The 24169-nt window shown below is 39.8% G+C and overlaps 2 protein-coding genes across 16 annotated transcripts in view; one reads left to right on the top strand and one right to left on the bottom strand.

The window, feature by feature from the left end:
* BMP2K (BMP2 inducible kinase) overlaps positions 1–17914 on the top strand; it is a 78193-nt gene extending 60279 nt beyond the window's left edge. For 2 of the 5 annotated variants that reach the window (XM_061583260.1, XM_061583259.1), the window contains exons 15-17: positions 3304–3417; positions 9364–9438; positions 11810–17914. In XM_061583260.1, coding sequence (XP_061439244.1) covers positions 3304–3417; positions 9364–9438; positions 11810–13209 — 1589 coding nt within the window. In that variant the 3' untranslated portion in view covers positions 13210–17914. The remainder of the gene's footprint in view (positions 1–3303; positions 3418–9363; positions 9439–11809) is intronic. The other 3 variants (XM_061583262.1, XM_061583263.1, XM_061583264.1) reach the window with 3 other exon arrangements.
* Positions 1–24169, bottom strand: part of PAQR3 (progestin and adipoQ receptor family member 3) — a 37330-nt gene that overhangs the window by 2415 nt on the left and 10746 nt on the right. For 2 of the 11 annotated variants that reach the window (XM_061583266.1, XM_061583274.1), the window contains exon 8: positions 18643–19064. The exons of 1 other annotated variant lie outside the window; for it this stretch is intronic. Coding sequence is in view for 1 of the 10 variants with exons in the window: in XM_061583265.1 (XP_061439249.1) it covers positions 21673–22608 (936 nt within the window). In the remaining 9 variants the exon portion in view is untranslated. 8 more of the 11 variants (XM_061583268.1, XM_061583265.1, XR_009757769.1 and 5 more) reach the window with 7 other exon arrangements.

Below are 24169 nucleotides of genomic sequence, written 5' to 3'. Positions count from 1 at the left end.
GGAAACACCAAAAAACCCAAAGAAGTATTTTTCTATCTAAGCATTTTCAACTAGAGGAAAGGAAGTTTGTGTCCCTCAGTATAGCCATTCTGTGGGCAACAGTTTTGAATATCAGGCTAATTTTGGTAGGCATATTAAAACATGGTTGGGGATCCTTCAAATTTGCATTGAAGGTCTGCGGATAAGCTGACTATAGCCAAGCCTTTAAATGTCTTAATAGTGAGTTTGAAGAGCTGTCCACCTTTAACTGCCAGCTGCCTCGTTTTACCGTATTGTACTTGACGTCCTGGTGAAATTTTAACATTTGATATTGCTGTATATTCTTTAACAAACGAAAGTATACTAAAGAAGAATTATAGGAGGCTTGACAGCCTTCAGTCTTGTGAGAATGTCCTTGATCTAGTTGAACACTTACTGGATCAAAAAAGAAATGAACAAATTATAAAATGGCCTTCATGTTCAACAAAGTTACATTCTAAAATGTCACAAAATTGCTGTTTTCTTTGGATAGCATAACATAATGTTCCAGAGAATAACTTACTAATAGGAAGTTTCATATGAGTAAAATTTCAAGTACTTAACTCTTTGTACTGTAGATCTCATGGTTAATTCTTTCTCCATGTTTAATGTCCTATAGATTAAAGGTGAATGTAATATTCTGCAAACAAATAATGAGACCAAAGAGAGCTCTAACTTTTGGTCAGTTATTAAAAACTCCAATTAGCATGGGATTGAAAGGCAGTGCTTTTATATTTCAGAGTACCTTTGTACTCTAGGGTTTTACAGCTACTTTTGAATGTGTTTACTGCATTTTAAAAATGTTTTCCCATGATGTTTCTTCAGGCTTTAAGTTCCTGGTACACAGTGGCCATGATCCAAAGTTTGCTCCCACTCTTTTGTGTTCAAATACTTCATATATGCCTAGTGTTTTCAGTTGCATGCTTAGAAATTTTGTCCTATAGAATCAGAAGCCTGTATGCATGAGGGGGCCTTGGGGTGTACTTTGGAGCTGCTAGATGAACAGCATATAAAAAAAATCCAGTATTAGTGAAAGAATGGTTACACTCTCTGGAAAAAGGGTGCAGCAGAATGAACTTCATATGTTTTTTTGTTTCTGAAAAGTGACTGTTAAATCTGGAATTATTTTTCCCGTTATCTATATTAACAAACTTTTTTCTAAATATGGTTTATGCCATAACTTTTGTATGCTGTACTGCTAGTAGTTGTATTGGATCCAAATCTATAAACGGAACTTTATTTTAAATGAAGCTGCTAGAATTACTTCAGCATTTTTGTTGCATGATGCCTGTTCAATACAAGGCAACCTGTGTAGAAGTGGGAAAAACTCCAGTTTCTTCTTGCCAATTCTGTTTCGGCCTTTAGTTTTAATTATTTGAGAAAAATGGTGTATGTTTTAACTGTAGTTTGACTACTGTATACACTGAATGAATGTTAGAAATACTCTTCCTCATAGTCTGAAGAAGTCATCCATAATAACCTTGAAATGTATATTACATAAACATTTCTTCATGATTCATAAACTTTCCGTATATAGTCTGTCCTCCCTATCCTTGTTGGTGGTCACATTTGAAACAGGTCTGAGATAAATCACTATTTTCTCCTGTGCCATTTGTAGTGTGTATTCTATAAAACATAAACCTTTATAAAAGGTTTATAAAAGTACTTTTGTATAATTGGCAATGTGTTTAATGCAGTGTAACGAGCTGGTTGAATGTTTTGAATCATCCCTATTTGTAAGTTGCACTGTGTACTCCTAGAATGATTAGTTGTGCTCTTCAAAAAGCATTTTAATATGTATGTAGAAGAGAAACTTCCCTGTATTGATCACCAGTTTATTGTATATTAAGTTTTTTTCTCTTTCTCTTGTAGAAGAAGGAATATAAAACTAAGGAAACTTAAGTACGTTTTTGCTTTGCCAAAATGTGGGTTAGCTGAGAAATTATTTAAATAATTGCATTTTTTTCATTCACTGTGTTTAAAAAAAGATTGAACTTACAACCTAACCTGTATTGTCCCTTACAGTGTTACAATGCTAATTAAAAATATTTACATTTTGCTGTCTTCGTTCCTCACTATATGTTGGTGAATCTATGAATATTCAACATACAGTATATATTTCATGTGGCAAATAGTACAGATCCCTGTACAATTGGGGCATGTATAAAAAGGAAAAGTGCATTTGTTCTAAGCTTTCAAATTTCAGATTGCTGTTTAATTTTAACAATGTTTTGATGTGTGGGATCTGACTTTAAAGATCTTGGATTCAGACTTGGCTGACTGGGTTGGGTGGCAGCTTTTCCACTTAGTGTCTTCCTGGAAAAGAGCTCCTGTGGGTTTCTCCAGAACAGCAAGGGATGGGACCTGATAGGCTGCAGTAGAAATTGGTGGAAATTGGGCAGAGGCACCTTGCACATGTAGGTGCTCAGGAGTGGCATTTGGAGGCACTACGGCTGCAGTGCTGAGGAGGCGGCAGGAAATGCCATTACATGAACACCTGTGCTTGTGCAAGTCCAGTTTCAAGACAATATGATCATAATCAGAACTGAAACTTAAGTATTTGGAATACTAAGACATTTTTCCAATTACTCATTAGAGAGATTTTTCAGAGGAATGTTTGAAAAATACATGGCCTGGAATTTAAAAAGCTGATTTGGGTATGCCCAAACACTTGCATATGCCTCATATTTTACTTTGAAGAACAGGCTACAACCATGAGAAGAGGTGCAGCAGCAGAAGCAACAAAAATGCAAAATCAACTGATTCAAGAAAATGTATAGAATTTTAAACTCTCAGAATTTTGAGCAATTCTAAATGTCTATTTTTCCTTGGTAAACTTCAGTGTCTTCAGTCCTCTGCTGGCTGCTCCATACTTGTGCAATCCCCTTGCCTTGAACATGTGCTGAAACCTGGGCAGTTTCACGAAGTGCTGTTGGACCTTGCTATCTGACCTGACTCTTGCTAAGTTAGGGGAAGTTGATGAGTGTGAAGTCAGTTATTTTAAGACTTGTTTTTAATGGTGAGGCCTACTATGAGTCTTTAGGTCAGGGCTACCTATATTTCTGTTTAAGGAACTTATGTACAAGCCACTGAAACTATTGAAAGACATGGAAGTGTATAACTCCCCCTATAATTCTGTGGTGCTTGCAGGAACAATTTTGGGATATTACGCCCATGAATTTTTTCAAGAGCAGGTAATAGAGACATCTGTTTATCTTCAACTGGCGTAAAAACTGCCATTTTTATTTTACTTTTTTGTTTTGTTTTTCGTTTTTATTCTTGCAGACAGGCTCGTGGAGAGGAGAACATCCTCAGATAAGAATGTGGAGCCACATTCTGTTCCACAGAACCATCCTCCAGAAGATCCCTTTGGTTCTGTACCTTTCATTTCTCACCCAGGCAAGTTACATAATGTAACATCACTACTTTTCATTTAAATATATCTTGATAGAAAAGAAATGGCTCTGGTTAAATTGCATAGGCTCTTTCTTGAAGTCAAAACTTTCCTGAGAATCAAATTAATTCATTTCTTCAATATCTTTATTATTCCTGCTGCATACCTAACCCAAAACACGCCTGATAACTAACATTTGCCACCTGAATCTGAATTTTAAAAGGCTTTTTTTCCTTTGGTAAGCGTACTAGAAATTGTTAACTGCAGCGTTAATCCTTAAAGTGTTTCTATATTTTCATATTTCCACTAAATATTCACTATATTCAACAGCTGATAGTTAAACTCTGTGCTAGTCACCTGTCCTATATAAACCATAAATATATTTTGAAGTGTATCAGGAGGTTGGGAAGATCCTATAGGTTGATTACATTTTGTAATTAGTTGAAACTTGCTGGAATCTTTCCCATGTAGCCATACTTAATTGGACTCCAGAAATAATGATCTATCAATGCCTACTGAATCTTAGGTGCAGAGGTGCACCATGTTTCACATGATTCTCTCATGTATCCAAATTGATTTTTTTTGGGGGGGGGGACATCCTTAGCTGTATCTCTAGTTTTATATAGGAAGAACTTTTCACTGTGCTTTGTTGGGATTAGTAAATTAAAGTAGTGCAAAATGGGGCATCAATGCCACTTTGACCTCTAGACTTAGTAGTGCTAATACAGTTCTGTGAACTGGGGCCTACTGCTAATAGTTCTGGTCTCAAGGTACATGTTTCTCTTTGCCATGTCTGAATCATAGTAATAAATGTCGGTGCTTATTTTTTAATTTAATTTAATTTTTGTAACAAAATTTACATACTGCTTGATGGTAAAAAAAACTTCTAAGTGGTTTACATAAAAACATTTAAATTATTGATAAAACAGTTAAGAACAAGCAATTAAAAACATTTTAAAAACAATTAATATAGCCACAGACTAAAAAGACTAAAACACATCAGCAGACACCAAAAAGAATAGTGACGGTACATAGAATACACTGCGTCCAGGCACCGCTCCAAGGCCACACAGCATCTCCTGATGCAGATGCTAAGGATGGACTGCTCCTAGCAACTTCATATAGATATTAAATAGCATTAGGGATAAGATGGTATGCTGCAGCACCCCATGACACAGCTGACAGGAGGCTGAGAGACAATCACCCAGTGCTATTCTCTGGACTTGGTCTTGTAAGTAGGACTGAAACCACCACAACACGGTGCCCCCAATTCCCATTCCACGGAGCCGGTCCAGGAGGATACTGTAGTCGAGTATATCAAAAGTCACTGAGAGATCAAGAAGCAAAAGCAAGGTTGTACTCAGTAAAAGTTATCCAAGAAGACCTGGATATACTGAGATTTAGCAACAGATACTCTAGTCACGTTCTGGTCTGTTGAGTTACCAAAATTTATTTTGTAATGAATTCTTTTTTTCGTTGTCCAGGCCCCCAGAGGCCTGGGCCCTCCAGAGGACCAGGCCCCAGAGATTTTGCCCCCCTTCCCCCTCTTCTCAGCCTCGTTTATTGAATATAGTATTTAACATCTTACAAGTCTGTGTTGCTGTTCTATATTAAACCCAACTGTAGCTTTCTGAAATCTGTTTTGGAGTTCTTATATTCAAACATAACCTAATCTTAAGGGAATAGAATGGACAAGTATGTAGGGAGGGGAGGAGGGTTTTCTATAGTCATCATTCCCAGACCTGGTGCCCTCCAAGTTGTGGCAGGCTGATACAGGCCATAACATGTGCGTGGTGCTATCCTGCTTTCTGATAAATATTGTCTGCCCTTCAGGCTTACAAACTAACCGGCACAAGTACAAAGGACGGAAGTGGAGGAAAAGAATAGAGGAGGGAGATCAGTTTGACAATGTGAAAACAAAGTAGGGAGTTGTAAACAGGCATATTGAATTGGGATCACCAGACTTTTTATTTCTTTGCTGGTGGTCTTGCTTGGATAGAGGTGTTGCAACTGACCCAGCAGCCCTCGTTCCTCTGGTGACAGAGACCAAAGTGTCATTCCCTTCACTTCTGTGCAAACTTACAATCTGAAAAGGGAAAAGATGGAGGAACAGAAAAAAAGTAAATGTGGGCACCAGTTACAATTGCATAGTCATTCTTTCAATTAGCTGGAAGTGGAGCTCAGAGAGAGGAGCCAAAAGAGCTGGTCTCTCAATAGAGCTTATGGAGGGGCCTTTCCTTCCATCTCTCCTCTACTGCAGCCTGATTAAATGAGTGCTGCCAGGTTACAGTTGACAGAGAAGCCTGATGGGGTTGGTTTTGGAGGGGATCCTTGGCTGCATGCCTTTGAGTAGGCACCCTGTCCTACTCTCCTCTATGCTGCTGCTCTTAGTATGTTCTGTTTTTTCTCAAGATTTATACATTTTCTGCCAGAAGGGGATACAAAGCAGAGCTCTTCCAGAACGTGACCTCAGTTAATACATTATACTTGATGTCAGAGTTAGACAAAATTGCAAATGGTTCTGGTCCCAGTGTTCTAATTTCTTTTACTGGTGAGTTTGATACAATGAAATCCCAAGTTAAACATGCTCCTAGATTCCTGACATGCATAATAATGATGATGATGATAATAAATCTTCTGTTATAAGTAGGTGTAATATGCTTCCCATGTTATAATTTTAGGTGTGGAATTCACTTAGTGCTACCACAAATGCAATAGTGGTTGAAGTGGCCCTTAGCCTTGGTGTTTACAGACTGCAGTTTGACAAGAAGCTCAAGGGGCATTTCAAAGGTTGTTGAGTTCCTTACAACTTGCAATAGTTCTTCAGGGGAAAAGACTACTGAATATTAGAGTCGTTACTCAAAATGGACTGGGAATCTTTATTTTCTATTAACTCTGGGAGCACAATGAGGTATTCTCACTTGTGGACTGAGGTGCTGCCCTCTTGCTGCAAGACTGGAGTTTGTTGCAGAGGTTTCTATTCCTTGATCTGCATAAGATCTGGATATACAAAGTCTTAAGTTCCAAATATTGATCAGGAAATTGTCAGGTCAAATGAATGTACAAAACCAACAATAGAACTGGATGAATAAAGAATGCCAGTAGACATAATCTGGTTATGGTAGAATTACTGTATTTATTTATACTGTGTGAAAATCTTTAGCTTGTAAATTACTGAAAATTGTACACATCATTTTATTAAATGCCCCTAGTTGCCATTCTCTAAACCTTTTACAGCATATCAATATCACACAATACTGTTAACAGTCAAGTCAAGTCAGATTTATTACAGTCATTGACCAAAGCAAATAGTACAAATATATACAAATACAACATAGATTTAAAAACATAGTACAAAATTACTGAAAGTTTAGGCAACTGAGGTTAGAGTTTTCCTAGAGGCAATAGCAACGGCACAATATTTAGCAACAGCTTCGGTTACATATACTATAACAGTATTAACTGTTGCTGATGCACATACTTTCCATTTCAACTTTAAGGATTTCAGAGTTGTGTTCAACTAAGCCCTACTCAGAGTAGATTCATTGAAATTAATGAACCTAATATAGTCATGTCAATTAGCTTCAAGTGAGTCTACTCTGAGTAGGAGTGGTGTTAAATATCACCCCTAGTCACTCTCTCGTAACATATTGGGGAAGAAATTGGTAAATTGTATAAGCGAATTTTTACTAAACCACATCAGGAAGAGTTTTAATATCAAAAGTTCTTATGTTAGGAGTGTTGTAAAAAATGCATTGTGGCAACTGACATATTTATTCTGGCATAAGATGCCATGAGTCAGAGCCTACTTCCACAGCCACATAACTTCTTTTTGGCTCTCTGAAAATCTCTAATGAGCATTCAGGTATACTTGAAAGTTACAGCTGCAAGGTGTTTTTTTTTAAAGAGAGAATGATTGAGGCATCTTTAGAGAGAACCTGTAACCATTCCCAGTTTGAAAATTTATATTAAAGGAATTAAGACAAGAAAAATCTCACTATTTCAGATAGCTGTAAATCCAATTCATTGTGGCTTTTGCTACTAGTAAGTCAGCTATATAGATTTGCCATCTTCCCTTAGCTTCTCATCATTGAAAGAAAGTTTTCTCATTTTCTATGTGATGATGATCAATGAATGGGAGAACAGAATTCAAGAGACTTCCAATTTATTGATGTCACAAAAAGCTTGTGCATGAGATAAGGAAAAACATACAGAAACATAATTTCTAGGTTTTGTCTGTCCTTTAAAATAAGAGCAGTAAAGCAGCCCCTAAATTGATCACACTTGTCATCTGCCCCTCTGCCTGTTGCAAAAGAATAGTGCAGATTTAGTTGATGTGTCTCAGTAATCCTTAGAGCTGACATGTGGCAAATTGCTGTGAAATAATGATGGCAGTATGTTACTAATTCAGAAGGAGCTATACAGTGGTTATGCATCAGCTTTCTCCCAATCCCTGAAATGAACTAGCAGAAGGGATGTAATTACTCCAGTTGTTAAAAGCCATTCATCCTCTTATAATCAGATGTCTAGAAAAAGAACATCAGAAAAGAATTTTTCCTTGAAGATTGGTATCTCATGATTAGATGTTCTACCTGCATTGAATCTGAAGGAAGAAGAACAGCCTTCTACAAGAGGCAAACCTGATTAGAAGAGATGTAATCTGGACAATACATTGCAAGCAGATGTTATACCACAAACTTCTTCAGCTCTTCATAAATTTAGATTTGAAATGTTCATTGCAGCAGTTTAGAGATTACTTCAAATCTTTTTCTGCATGTTGATCTTAAAGCACCTTACAATAACATTATTATGGCATTAATTTAAAAATGAACTTGAGATTTTCCTTCCGCATTTATCAACTGTAGCAATGTTAAATGAAATACGGATTTATTTGGTATGAGAAACTGAATTGGTTTCGAAATAGGCTTAGTGCCTCCTTTGTATGAATACATTTTAAAAATAGCATTCTGTCAGAAGTAGTGTTGAATTCCTAGGGCTCTTACTTGGGTGGGCCTAGGATAATTATGATGTGGTGCTCTTACAGAATTAAATTAGTTCTTGGTTCAAATCTTATCTCAACAAAGAACTTACTACATCTTCCAAATATTTTGCCTAAAGTTTAGAAGAAATAGCTAGCTGTTTCAACATGGGGATAAAAGAATGCTCATACTGATAGCCATTTGAAATTTGGTGTTTAAACAAAAATGTTGTGTTATACTTATGTTTTAATCTTGCAAAATCACATCCATGTAAACAAAATAGAATCCAAGCAAATGTTGAAAGTGGCAGAATTTGGATGGCATGGATTTCTACAGTTCTGCATTATGGCTATTCCCTTAGGAAATCTACATCAAGGGATGAAATCCACATTTTAATATGACTAAGAAGAACCTGACACTGAGAGTAAACTTGAAATATCCCAAAGCTCTAATCACCTGATGTTTCTACTAATTCCATTTTTCCCCTTAAACTGCATGTGCAGATTTATTTTGAATTATTTATTTGTGGGGAGGAAAGTTTATTGAATCTATGCTCTCTTCACCACCCCCTTGCAAGTAGGTGATAGGAAACTGTTCAGGATACTAAACCCTTTAGAAGTTTTTGGATAGAGAACGTTGGGTTTTCAAAAAGCTTTGACAGTGTTCTTGAACATAATCAGACATTTGAAGAATGGGTTTTTGGATCAGTTGACACAAAAATCAAGAAGCAGATGGTTTTCCACAGTGGAGGTATGTAAGCATTGCCCCCCGTCCAAACCTCCTGTGATATTCAGTCAGGTGTAGTGAAGCGCCAAGGTTGTGTGTGTCATTCAGGGTAATAATATCCAGTGATTGCTGATGCCCATTGGGACTGGTAGGGTGGAAGGAAGGTAGGCCACCAGCAGGTGGAGCTGGAGTCAATGACAGGTGGAGCCAACTAATTCTAGTTTTGTTGCCATCCTCCCTGTTTAGTTCTACAAAGACAACAAAGACTGAGGAGGAGGGAGTCAGGGCCACCCTGTGAACTGGTTGTAAGTAAGAAGGCAGGTAGGTGGGAGATGCTGAGGGAAGACTGAGGTTGATGGGGCTGTACCCCATTTGTCCTAATAGACCAAGCAAATGAGCAGATCAGATTCAATGTAGTAACAGAGGCATAGGGTAAATAATCAGCTGACTGAAAACATCAGCTCGGTGGTGTGTCAAAATGCAAATTCAGTGTTAAAGAATATTTCATTGCAAGGTTGAAAACAGGTTTGCTTCATAATGCCCAAGAGCTGGATCCAGACTTTGTCATGGTTACAGTAGACCCATTGAAATCAGTGGGGCTTAAGCAAGACGACTTGGATCCTATTGATTTCAGTGGATCTTCACTACAGATGGATAGTGAGTCCACTCCTAATGACTTAGGGTTGTATCCAATGCTGCATGAGGAGAGTTGCACTGATGCAACAGGATTCCTGTTTTCTTGCTGCACATGTCCCAACCATCTGCTCTGGAGGGTCCCACAACCCTCCAGAGCTGATCTTGAGGGTGTGTGGGCAGCTGGAGGAAACAGGAGGGGAAGAGAGAGGTCTATTGTGTGCACAGAAGTCCATTGCACCAGCAGAGTTGCAGTGTTGGATACAGCCCTTAGGGTTGAGTCCAGCATCCTGTAGGAAGACTTCCACCCATGTGACAGATAGAACTTGCACTTTTCCTCAGCTGCTGGAAGTATTAGGAAGCTTGAGTAGAAGTGTCTGTAAATAAAATAAAAACATTGTTATGAATGGTGCTGGCATAATTACTGTATATTCCGGTGTATAAGACGACTGGGCGTATAAGACGACCCCCAACTTTTGACCCTGATCCCTGTTTAAAAAGCCAGCGTCCCTCTCCCCTTTCTTCCCTGCGTGGCCAGCGCCCCCTCGCCCCATAGCCCGCACCGACCTGTGGGCGGGGATGCGCTGTGCCCCGGCGCGGCCTTTGCCCACCAAGAAGTGGACGTCGCTGAGCACCTCGTTGTTGAAGAGGAAGGCGAAGCGCTCCTGCACCGTCGGCTTCGTCGCCTGCCAGTTGTAGGCCGGCTCCTGCAGCGCCAGCGGGCCGGAGGCGGCGGCGGCGGGCGCCGAGAAGGAGGCCGCAGGGGCAGCTGTCGGCAGTGGGTTCCCGCCTCCGCCGCCTCCCGCTGCTGCTGCCGCCGCCCGGTGGTTGTGCGTCAGCGGAGTTGCCGGCGCGGCCTGCGGTGGCGGGAGCAGCAAAAGCGGCCCGCCGTTGGCCGCCCGAGGAGGAGCAGCTGCCGCCGCCGCGGCCCCGTCGCTCGCCTGAGCAGCCACAGGCGGAGGAGCAGCAGCAGCGGCGGGAGGCGGCGCAGGCGAGGCCACCACGGAGGAGAAGGATGCGGGGAGGCTGCTGCTGCTGCTGCTCCCCACCCCGGCCGCCATTTTGCGACGGAGGAGGCGGAGGAGGCCGCGCTGGGCGCCGCCTTCGCCACGGTGGAGGAGGCGGAGACGGAGGAGCAATGGGGATTCTGCTCAGGGGAGGGGACGCCAGGCCAGGCTGCGAGCAGGAGAAATATTCCGGCGTATAAGACGACTGGGCGTATAAGACGACCCCCAACTTTTGAGAGGATTTTTTTTGGGTTAAAAAGTCATCTTATACGCCGGAATATACGGTAGGTACTCTCTCAAAAACTAGAGCTTTGTTAACAGTGGAAGAAAAGGTACAGACTGAACTCCTCTCCCAGGACTTCCAGTGTCCAGATCTTAATTCTCTTTGGTCAAAGTGTTGCAGGTTAACGCGTGGAAAAGACATACTGCTGGTGAGTTTGCAAAGTTGCTACCAGTCAGAGTGGACATAGTGGGCTTCATGCACAAATAGTTCATCCACTAAGACAGCTCCACGTAACTTAGAGTTAATTGAAATTCATTCCTGCAACTACTAACTTGGATGGCTTTAAAAGTATTAAACATGTGGAGGATGTCTATCCATTGCTGTAAATTGATATTAACAGTTAAGAATGGAATGCCCATAGTCAGTACACTATTTGTTGGGGGCAAACAGTATGGTTTGTTTTCATCGTGCCTGGCTTGCAAGCTTCCAAGGAGTCTTAGACAGCTTACTGCTGGAGGTAGAATAACAAACCGGAGTTTGATGGACTGTTGGTTTGATTCAGCAAGACAGGTATTTACTTTGGCATGTTCTAGGGTTGTTGAAATGGGGGCCTCTTCATATAATACAGTACTTTCTGAAAATCCCACACTGCAGCAATTGCTGCACAATGAAAAATCTCATCTGCCTTCAGTTTATTGTGAAGTCTAGTTCTACTATCAAACAAGGAAACATAGTCCATCCCAATGCATAACAAAAATGTTAAAAAGTGTGTTTATCTGGAGGATGAAATATTAAGATGAAATTGAAGTTTTCTTGCATATTCTTACAGGTTCCCCAGGAAATGAAATTAATAGCTCAGCAAGCAATCTAGAAAACAAGGTAGGGAGACCAACCAAAAATGAGAGGTCAAGCCAGGCTGCTGAGGACCATGAAGACGTAAAGGTGACAGAAGGAAATACAAAAAAAGGGAATGAAGAATCGGAGAGTGACTTTGAATCAGACCCTCCATCTCCTAAGAGCAGCGAGGAAGAGGAGCAAGAGGATGAAGAAGTCTTGCAGGCTGAGCATGGAGATTTTGTTGATGACAATGATACTGAGCCAGAGAACTTTGGTCAGCATCCCCTTCTAATGGATTCTGAGGAAGATGCAGATGATGATGATAAACTAAGTTCTGACTCTGACTCTGGTCATGCTAGACCTGTGGAGGAGGCACCTGGCATTAGATACAGAGAAGAGACTGGCAGTATTGAAAACGGAGTGCCTAGTGTAGCATTTCCTCTGTTGTCTGAGTTGCCAAATACCAAGGGGAGCCCTAAGCAAGAATTTGATGTCTTTGGAGCAGTTCCATTCCTTGCTCTTCATTCTCAAGAGCCTAAGCAAAAAGATGGCAAAGATCTCTTAGGCTTAGAACAAGATCAGGATGATTTTGATGTCTTCACCAAAGCCCCATTCAGCAGAAAAACATCACAGCAAGATGAACTGATTTCAGCTTCTGAAAATCAACCATCTCCCATGTCTCCCAAAAGTGTGGATGCTTTTGGCTGTATCCCATTCCCTCCTCTTTCCATCCCAACAAACAATGAGAGCAAAGAGGACCTATTTGGGCTTATCCCATTTGAGGAGATAGCAGGAAGCCAGCAGCACCAAAAAGTGAAGCACCAACGGAATTTGCAGAAACTGTCCTCCCGCCAGAGACGCATGAAACAGGATGTATCGAAGAGCAATGGGAAGCGCCATCATGGCACACCAACTAGCACCAAGAAGACTTTGAAGCCCAGTTACCGCACACCAGAGAGAGCCCGCAGGCACAAAAAAGCTGGTCGGCGGGACTCCCAGAGCAGTAATGAGTTCTTGACAATCTCAGATTCCAAGGAAAACATAAGTATTGCCCTGTCAGATAGCAAGGACAGAGTCAACCCTCTTCAAGCAGATGACCTTCTGGATCCCTTTGGAGCCAAGCCTTTCCATCCCACAGAATTGGCGCGTCTTCCACCGCATCAAGGACTGGGTGATAATTGTGGGGACTATAATACAGTAGTGCCTGGTAGACCTAGACAGAGTTCACTACTTGGAAGCATTCAATCTGGCGAGGGGATAAAATTAACAGATGATTTTGGGGCAGTTCCTTTCACAGAGTGTGTGCAGAGTGTGACATCTCAACAAAGCCAGCAACAACAGTCAATAGAGTTGGATCCATTTGGGGCTGCTCCATTTCCTTCTAAACAATAGATTCCTCCAGGAACATCTTTACATTACTTAAGGATTTTATACGCCACCATAATCCATCTGGTTGAACTGAGATGAAACTTTTTAAAAGTACAATGTAATCATTTCTCAGCAGAGATCCTCAGATTTTCAAATCTAGTTTAAGCATACAATGTTGAGATGGTGGTGAGGGCATTTCACTAAGAGTTTCTGACATCTTCTCAAAATCTATCATTGCGACAACTGCCTATGATTATATCAACATACAGCCATTTTTACCGCGTAGTTACTCTTCAGAAAAGAGATAGTTATACAAGAATAGTCTTGAGGGGACAGAATCTGTAAACCCAAAATTAAGAAGCCAGATTGATCTGGTACTAGTTCACACAACTTGCCCCCCCCCAATCTCTGAACATCAAGAGTTTTCTGACTTGACATTAGATTTCTAATCATAGAGAAAGAAATCTAAACCTTTGTATTTATATATGCTAGAACTCTGCTTTTCCCCAATAAGTGCCATTAATGTAAAACAGGGATAGTTCTAACTTAAAATCTCAAGAACTTAGTGGAATACAATACTAGAACACATTGGGAATCAAGAAGGAAAATACAAAGCTGGATTCTGCAACACTTTGAAGATTACACAGTCTGTTTCAGAAGACAGCCTGGTTTACTTGCACGCAGCATTTGACAAAGACAAAGAAAAGCCAGAAATTTGTTGGCAAGTTCAAACCTGTAAAGCTCTATTATAATGTAGGATTTTCATGCAATGTATGCTTCATTTTACTTGGGTTTTGTACTCCAGGGCAATACCCTAGAAATGTCTTTTAAATCACTCTTGCTTAATCGCTCCCATTTAATATTTTAAATATGTTCTGTATCACAGTATTGTACTTACCTTAGACTTCATACAAAATACACCTAACTCTAAAGAAAATTTTAACTTGAATTTAGGCAGTTTCCAGCAAAGGAGGTATAAACTGGAGCCAAAACAATGTTGATTTGAGTCTGCTACCAGTAAACTGCATAGTAAACCACCAATGCCTTACTGCCAGGGCCATTGACCTGTTACGAATTTACCTCTGAGCCAATTGGTGCCCTTGAGACACTGTTGTAAAACTTAGAACCCCTAGAACTTAGAAGGCGAGTACTTGATGCATCTCAGAACTTTCCACTTTGACAAACATGTTCATAATGTCCTTGGCTCACTGTGATCCATTGTCAATTAGCTGTGACTGTTTCATATAGCAGCCTGATTTAATTTGGCAGAATATTTCTCATGTTTTCTGTTCTTTAGGCTAAAATCTAGACCAGCTTCTCTGAAATGTGTGGGTGTGAAAACACCACAGTAACCAGCTGTTTCTAAATATATACAGAAGTATATGGCCAGGATCTAGAGAACACTGCAATGTAGTTCCAGTGCTTATGCAGAAGCAGCAGACCCCTTGCTTCCATGACACATGACAAACCACTTGGGAAACTTAAATGTTTCAAAAGTATGAGGTCAATTATATAAAAATTAGTCAAAATCCTACTTAATGCATACAAGCCTGAGATTTCTCTGGATCCTAAGCTTTGCATAGTCGTTCACATTGCAATTCTGAATTGAAGCACTTCTGTGCATTTATACACAAGGTACAAGAACTGGGTTCTTGATGTATTGCTTACCTGACTTGAATATGAACTTGTAGAAACAAGCAATCTTACTTTTTAACTAGAGAGGAAAAAAGGTACTGCAGTGAATGGATTTCCTTAAATGCTTGCCCAGTGGTGGTCTCTTGTCCTCCAACTGCTGTGCAAAAGCAAAGTATCAAAATAAACACTTTTGGTAACTTGGAACATGATGTTAATACAGGATGAATTTGGTAGAGGGGTAGGATGCTTTAAAAATTAATTACTTTTAAGAAAAATGTTGCTTTTATGAGAGGATTTTTTTGGCAATCAAGATATGATTTGAAGCTTTCTCCAGGTATATGTTTCATGGTTGTCATATGAAACACAGAGCCCGGGTGAGTTAGGTGTCTTGTCATTCTAAATATTTCTGTAAAGCACATATGGCAGAAAATGGCCAACTGTGCATGTACCTCAGAATGCCTGCTTTTATTCTTGTGCCAAAGCCTTCTTGAACTAAATACAGGTTTTCTGTAAACATTTGTAATATTAAAACTAACCAGACAGCTCTTTATCTAAGGGCTGCTTCAACCATGGCAAGATTTCCCACCCAGAAAGTAATCAGGTGTGGGTTCTCAGCAAGTAAACAAATAGATGTAGAGAGCATTCATGTATATGGCCTTTGTGACGGTTTACTATATAGAAAGGCTTTCTTGTGAATGAAACATGCAATGTTCGAAGTGGCCATAGGGGACTGGAGTTCTAGAGTTAACACAGCTGTTCACAGCTGGCTGATTCCAATGTAAGAGCTCTGCCTGTGTGTGCGTAAAGGTGCAAATGCTATCAGGTGGCACAAAATAGGCACAGTAGTCCTGATCCAAAAGTAGTAGTTATACTGAGGTCCCATTGAAATTCATTAACTTGTCCCATTGATTTTAACAAATTTCTTTGGCTCAGGGACATTATCTAGTGTCTGATCCGATTGATACAGGTTTTCTATTTCAAGCCATCTGAAAAATCCTTCCTTTGCACAAAATTTCCAATGTGCTGTGAAAAACAAACAAGCTACGTTTAGAACAACCAGCTCATTGCATTATTTGTTGGTAGTAACCTAAAATTATTGTCAGCATTTGCCTGAAGGAGTTTCCATGTATACTTCATACCCAGTTACTGGCTGATAATTCCATTATGATCATTTTGTATTGAAATGTGAGACGCCTTTGATCAAGAGGGAAGTAAATCTTGTCTTGCAATAATTCCAATGTGGTGGGGAGAGTAGAAGCAGTGCATTAGCATTATTCCAATAATTTCCCTAATGTTTCCTCTGAAAATTGATTGGTTAAGAAAATATACAAGTTTTTTCACAGTCATCACCTTTGGTCCTGTCTCGTGGAAGATACTTGTATTGCTCAGTTCATGCGATTAGATTGTTAGTATGGAGGAGCATGTGGAATTAAGAATTGATGCAGCTCTGCCAGATTGAGGCTGAAGCATAAATGCTGTAGCACAGTCTTTAAGGCCAAATAAACATGTGGCCATTCAGATGATTGCCAATATTCTTTGCGTTCTCATAGGGCCTTGCTTCACATATTATTGACTGCATAGATATTTTTGCATAAGACTTTATTTTCACAGGTTTCTGTAGATAAGAATGTATGTTGATTTGTGTGTGTGTGTGTGTGTGGTTACTGGGGTATACTGGCAGACCCCACAGAATTAATTTTTTCCTATTTTTGTTGTTTCCAAGAGCTGCAGAAAGCAAATTTAGTAATTTGAATTTCCCTTCAGTTCTGAACTTCACAGAAAAATTTGTTAGTAGCTTTGGAGAAAGAGGCTTGGTTGCAGCGTATGTGTACACATGTTTGAATTTGAATCTGTTATGGTCTTTCCTAAAATAGTAAGACTGAGATGTTAATTCATATCCATGACTGCCAGATGTGGGATTCCCCCCCACGCTTTTACCTTTCCTATTAGCATACAGCAGACAGCTGAGTACATCTTCCAAAACCAGCTGCACAGTTGGCTCAACTTGAGGCATAGTTGCTTACTGCATCTGACACAATAGCCACCCTAATGTGTTTTTATTGTATGGATTAATAGAGCAGATGTGCTCCTAAAGGCTGAAAACAACAGGCTCTGGTTTAAATACCAGCTGTCACTTTTTCCCACCTGGTAAAACCACCTCATGGTTACTATACTGTTGTCCAAATTTGTGCAACTCGGTCCTTTGAAGGTACAATTTTTGAGCTTGGTGAAAGAGACTGAATCCACACCCCTATCCAAATAGGGATGGAGGTGCTTACTACTTTTATAATTAGCCTGTAGAAAAGGAGGCTTATATCTTACAGCATGATCCTGTGTCAAACTAGTCACCAGCACCCAATAATTTAGAGGGACAGGATCAGTACCCAAGCTGGGGGAGGAAGGCTGCCCAGAAGTCTGTCCCTTTCTCCCAAAAATAACTACTGTGAGAATGACTGGCTATAGCTACTACTGTGATAATAGCAACTAGAGTCTATCTGAAGATTTTTTATATATGATAGGGTGTATTTTTATAGAGAGAAACATATATAAAACATACACGCACACATCACATCTCTTGGAGTTTGTGATCTAAAACAACATTGCAGTCACAATCATTTTTGTGGCATTGGAAAAACAATATATAAAGCCAAAAGCTGCTAAAAAAGTAACAGGGAAATGCAAAGGACCAGCTGCCCAGTTATTTTTCTGAAGCACTTCATTGAAAAGAATATAGTAATAGTATCTATAGCCAACTTTTGTTTCAGTGACTAAGGACATCACTCAAGAATAAAACAGTTAAATGCTATATTTTAATTGCTGGCAAACAGCTTTAAGTGCACTTTTCAAATTACACTTCCATTTCTTGTTAGACTTGAAGTTTCTAAAGCTTTTTGTGTGTCTACCACTAAAACAGAACTTTTAACTTTTGTGTGAAATGTATGTACATGGGAGCAACTTTCAGTTGTTACTAAATAAACATACCAGATACCATGATTGTGTAGACCCATGTAATTTTTACATCAGAGCTGGGGTGTTACAGATCTTACCACTCAAAATGCTAATTGTGTTTTCTGTGCATGTTGCCTCTTATCAAAAGTTACTGCATTATTTATGGCTCTTGATTTGTTTCTTTTGCTTGCTTTGTGAACTCCTTCAATGAAGCTTAGTCAACACATTTATTATATCATAAGTTATTGTGAACCACATTCAGGAGTGAAATTATTCCAAAGAACCATCCCAAACAAAGTTTTAATAACTTCAGAATCATGAAGAAAGAAAAGCTAATGAATTATTGTCCCTAGCAATATTAAATTTACATCCTTTCATAGTACTGCCTGTCAAACTGTTTCTAATGTCACTCAAGTAAACCAAAAAGGCCAAGAGAAAAATGAGAACTCTGCTACTTTAGTTCTCTCGCTTCATGATCCTTCACTTGTTCCAAGGGATTGGGCTACTACATCATAATCTACATCAGTTTAGTTTTATGTCACATCACTTGACAGAACTTGGAGGTGTTTCAGCAAATGAGGGAAAGTTAGCAGTTGGAAGACTGGAGGACGGAGTAAGGCCTCAAGTCCAGACATCACATGAGAACGCTTGTAAGAGATGCATTGAAATAATGATGTGGACGTTGATTTTGCATAAAACAGCTTCCTGACCATTGTTATCTAAGCTAGTTTTGTCTTTTGTTAGCAGCCATTCAGAAAAGTCTCAGAGCCTTAGCAAGCTCGTCAAGTAGGTTGAACTAAGTGCCTTGTTCATGTGGCTTTTATCATAAGTGACAGGAGAAGCTGTGTTCTATGCATCCCCCTCTGGTACCCAACACATTGCTTGTCTCTGTACATATACACCAGATCAAGTACATTTGCCACAAACAGTTTTATTTACAGAGGGAATATTTAAATAATACATACTGGTGCAACTTGAAGAGGCCACACTCAAGTGGAAATTGCAAAGGATTTTGCAGCAACTTCCCTTTGTACATCTAACTGAATGTAAGTATAGGAATGAAAACAGTTTTTAAAAAGGCACAGCAGTATTAGTCACTGGCTGTCATCTAAATAAAAACGTAAAAGCAAGGCATGCAACTTAAAAATGAGGCTTCAACAACAGATAATGGTACATGGTTGCGTGGCTAATTACTACTAGGGGAAGGCTTACAAAGCAGAAAATCTGTAGTAGAGTTTTACCATTTGCATTCACTTTTCTATAGATCTTGGAGCTTGTTTATACATTCATAATACCTTAAAATAAATATTAAAAACAAGGACGAGTTTACATGTACAGGTAGACATTTACAAAAGGTTTTTATATACAGCTATACACATTGGCGTTTAACTGAATTCAACTTTGCAGACAACACATTGTCCAACTGTATTAAACATATGCTACCAGATTTTTTTAAAAAAACCATTTGTGCTGCATTAATAAGTTAACTTCAAAATTAAGAGAATTCTTCAAAAGAGTACTTTCTATAGAAGCATCAAACAAAAACTTCATTTTCTTAGAAATTATATCACTTTCAGCGCCAATAAACAGTTTCATATTTTTTAAAGTTTGGGGGAAGTTATTTAAGTTCTTCTTTGACTAAAGCCAAATGACATTTACTTCAAGGCCCTTAGCACTATAAGCAAATTTACTATTTTAATATCCCACCTTTCCTCCAAATGTTGATTGGGTAGAAAATGCAATCACTCTTTAACTGTCCCTAGTATTTCTGTTTTCTGAACAAGAAAAGCCACCAAACTCATAGGGTTATTTCCAAAGTTGCCACATACAACAACAGGATTACTTTTGTTATGCCCTAGTATACATTATGCTGTACAAATTAGATTGTTCAATAGGGTACATTTATGGTAGATAAAACCAGCCCTTCTAGACTCTGTTCAACATTAATAATCGAGTAGTTTCAAGCGATTACAGTGAAGCTATCTTTCTTTAAAACCCACTCTTGCTTGTGTTCAAAACCAAGCTGGTCTAGTGTCAGAGGAATAGTACACTTATTTGAACAAGTCCCCAGGGTAACAGCTGTAGGTTTTGTTTTTTTGTCTCCAAAGGGGGACACAAGGTTTTGTAATATTGATACTACAGGCTGTGTGTGTGTGTTATAAGAGAAAAAAGAACCAGGAGAAGAGAGATTGCCACCATACATAAAGTAGTACTATTTCTATTACTTGTTGTTGTTAACTTGCACCATTGTATGATTAACAGTTAAGGCAAAGTAAAACTGTAATGTTCAAAATCCAGGTTTTTTTTTAGGATAGGAATTGAGTAAATACTGAGCCTCTTGGAATAAGCCAAGGGCAGAGAGGTATAAGTCTGTTGCTAGTATGACAATTTACTTCTGATTATCTGTACTAGCTCAAAGGGGACCTTGGCTTGTTTCATACAGAATTCAAATTTACAAACTTTTGGTCACATCTTCTCAATAACAAAGAGACTTGATGTGAAATCAGCTCAACAGCAACCCTGAAAAGCAGGGAAATTGAGTAGCTATAGTGAATGCACCAGGGAAGCAGGAGACCTGACTTCCTCTCTGAGATACTGTACTGCCCTACAAATTTGTAAAAATGCAAGCACAATTTGGGAGGAAGGAAGCGCAGGTTTGATCATTTGCATGCTTACTGAGTTCAATGGGATTTACTCCCATGCAATCATGCTTAGGATAGATGAAACTGACCACAAGGAGAGGAGTGGGAGGGGAGGGGAGGAGTTTGGGTGGTTGGGCACTGGGCTGAGGGAAAGCACCTTTTCCAAAAGGAAAATACTGTTAACTATCATTTTTTGGAATTTCCCCCACACTTTTATTCTATAGCAGAGACCTGTAGCCTCCCACCCAAATGTAAACCAAAGCTGACTCTAATTAGCCTAGCCAAGCCAAACAGCTGTTAGTCTGGCTTTTAGAACACTGACGGTTAGTTCTTACTGAGCATGCCTGTGCTATCATAGACTCCAATGTTAATTTTCTTAAATTAATTAAAAATCAGCCATACATTTTTTAAACTGCAGAAGATGAAGGACAGAGACAGGGCAAGGTCAGGAATAGGATTAAAGATACTCCGTGAACATGGCTGGTTTTTAATTAATTTCAACAAATTTTGAGACCACTGAGGGAAAGAAGTCCAACACTGGTTTGGATGCTGTTATTTTCAAATTTTAACTCTGGATTCTCTGATTTTGCATATTGCCATGAAAACTTAACAGGGTTGAATGAATGAATGAATTTTATTATACGGTCACAGACCCGTCGTACAAAAAATTCAACAGGGTACATAAAAAATAAAAACAGTGTATTAATATAACAGTATAATCCTATAAAAACACAGTTTAAAAGGAAGAATTCTTTCGTCTTAACTGGATTACGTTTAAGAATTTAGCAACCATTTCTGTCCATAGCTTATCAGCATTGGATGAGAGGAGTTGGACATACCAGTTATTTGATCTTCCAGGAAAACGATTAATTATGGGAGAAATAAATCTAAGCCGTTCAGCAGAATAAAGGTTGCAAAAAAGAAAAGTGTGAACCAAAGATTCGACTTCAGAGTTTGAGCAGGGGCAGATGCGATTTGCATAGGGAATGCCTTTAAAACGGCCGTCTAAAATCGCGGGGGGGGGGGGAAGCAGTTGAATCTCGCTCTTGAAAAGAGTATACGATATTTCGGAATAGATTTGTCAAATAGGATGCACGGGCAGGAAATGAGAATTGAAGATCAAAGAACATAGGGGAGCAAGTATTGCGAGCCCTAGATCTGGAATATTGAGCATCAGTATCATTAATACGTTGCTCAATAATGCGATTTGCTGAGCTGGCATCTAGTGAGGACACTAAGGCTATTGAAAGGCCAAGCAGCTTTAGTTTGTCCTGGAAACTCTTTGACCATGAGCTAATATATGAGTCTTTCCATAGTAGATGTAAGTAGCCCATGTCAGGATTGGCATAGGCCACTTTAAGCCAGAATCTAAAGGCCAGTAGCCAAGTGGTGCATTCAACTGAGGAAACCCCAGCCTCCAAACGGAGGCCTGCAGCAGATGCACAGTGAGGCATGCCAAAGATTGTTCTGAGGAAAGAAGAAAGAACAGATTCAACCTTGGCGTTGAAGCTCGGGGCCCATAATGGGACCCCATAGAGAAGTTGGGAATTTTGAGTTTAAACACTTGAATGGCGGCAGGTACGTATTGCCCGCCCTTAGTAAAGAAAAAACGGATTATTGCCTTAACTGAATTGAGAGCAGATTGGATCGCAGAGCAAGTGTGAGAGAACCAAGAAAGGGTTGACTGGAATAACACCCCCAGATATCTAAACTGCTTGACTTGTTCGATTGTCTGACCCTTAATCTTCCATGGGTGAACAGAAAAAACTAGAATCTTAGACTTGTTAAAATTGATAGTTATCAAGTTTTCAGAACAGTAGTTCATAAAGGTGCTTAAAAGGCGTTTTAACGCTATATTTGATAGGGACATTAGAACAGCGTCGTCCGCATATAGAAGGAGGGGACAATCAAATCCAGCCAGTTTAGGGGAGTGGAAATTTGGAGAAGAACAGCAATGTTTCAGGTCATTAAGAAAGAGGTTAAATAAGGTATGGGCTAGAACACAGCCCTGACGGACCCCCTTGGAGGCTAGGATGGAACTGGTCAGGCTGCCATTCGCTCCACAACAAACGCGAAAGGTAGTGCATTGATATAGGTGTTTTATAAGAAAAAGCAGTCTCTTGTCAATCATGGAGCAAGATAGCTTGGACCATAACTTAGTTCTTGAGACCGATTCAAAGGCCGCTTTTAGGTCCATAAAGGCAACTGCAAGCCCATTGCCGTGGGAAGAGGTATATTTCTCTGCTAGGTGAAATAATATTAGACAGTGGTCCAAGGGGGATCTTCCCTTTCTAAAACCTGCTTGCTCTCGGCCCAGAATGTTTTCTTCCTCGATCCAAGAGAGCAGCTTGGTATTGAGGAAGCTAGCATAGAGCTTGCCCACGATTGACAGAAGACTGATAAGCCTAGGCCTGCAATTAGTGGGGTCACCCCTATCGCCCTTCTTAAAGACTGGAATGATAACTGCCTCCAGTCAAGATGTAGGAAATTGCCCGGTATGGTTAATATGGGAAAACAGATTGGCCAGCAGAGGGGCCCACCAGTCAATATGGGACTTTAGCAGTTCAGCTGGTAAGGCATCAATACCCGGTGCCTTGCCAGATTTTAAGTTACTTATCAATGCCGCTATTTCCGTTGGTGTTACTAAAGGCCAGATAGGAAGAGAAGAGAAATCCGTGCAAGGTAGAGGATCGGACGATCGGCTCTCATCGTCCGAGAACAGCTCAACAAAATGACGTTCCCAAGTTATAGGTGGAATATTGCATTGGGAGGGATCTGACGAGCATAAGGCATCTGTTACTAAAGCCCAGAAGAGTTTTGAGTTCTTATTTAGGGAGGCCCCTATCAAGGCCTTCCATTGATTTTGGGCTGCTATTTTCTTTTTAGTAGAAATTAATTGCTTATATTTCTTTTTAATAGCAAAGTATTCAGATGGTAATACCTGGGCATTATTATTCCGATAGAGATTATAGATCGTTCTTAGATGTTTCTTAGTCTCAAGGCAGTCCCTATCAAACCAATAAGAGGGGCGGGAGCTAGGAAAAGAACTGCAAAGGTGCGACTTAGGTCTTAAGAGTTCGTATAAAGCAGTGGATAGGCAAGAGTAGGCATCTAGAACGTCAGAGGCATCGGTGACGATCTCCGAGCGAATATTTGTAATTTTAAATCTAAGAAGCATACCTCGGGAAGAGGCGAGGAATCGGGCAACCTTATTAGAAGACTCAATGGTCCAATGGGACCTCTTATAGTTAGAACTGGGATCTCCATCTGCATATTGCGAGTAAAAAGTCAAATGGCTATAGGCCTTGAGGGTCAATGTGAAATTCAAAGGAAAGTGATCACTTTCAAGTTTATCAACTATAGCAAAGTTTAAAGTCTGTAAAAAAAGAGGGTATGAGAGTAAGATATAATCAATCACACTGCTGCCTTGGGTGGACGCATACGTAAATTCATCGCTATTATCTAACTTTGGATGGCCGTTCAGAATCACCAGATTTAAACGGGAGACCAATTGCAGTAGACATATCCCAGCAAAGTTTATCTTTGGATCTTTAGAGGTCCTTTCATAGCAAGGGATGTAATTTACTGGGTCAATCTCACCCCACAGGGGAGAAGAGAGAAGAGCTTTAGTATTGGCGCCAATTCTTGCGTTGAAGTCGCCATAATGAGATGTGCCCTGGAATGGGAAGACATCAAGTCCAATATAAATCTTTCAAGCTTGTCCCAAATCAATTCTGTAGTCCTCTTGGAGACTGTAG

This window comes from Rhineura floridana, chromosome 9, assembly GCF_030035675.1.
Source record: "Rhineura floridana isolate rRhiFlo1 chromosome 9, rRhiFlo1.hap2, whole genome shotgun sequence".
NCBI classification, from domain to species: Eukaryota; Metazoa; Chordata; class Lepidosauria; order Squamata; family Rhineuridae; genus Rhineura; species Rhineura floridana.
Note: the sequence above shows the minus strand (reverse complement) of the source record. Positions and strands in the feature narration are given on the sequence as shown.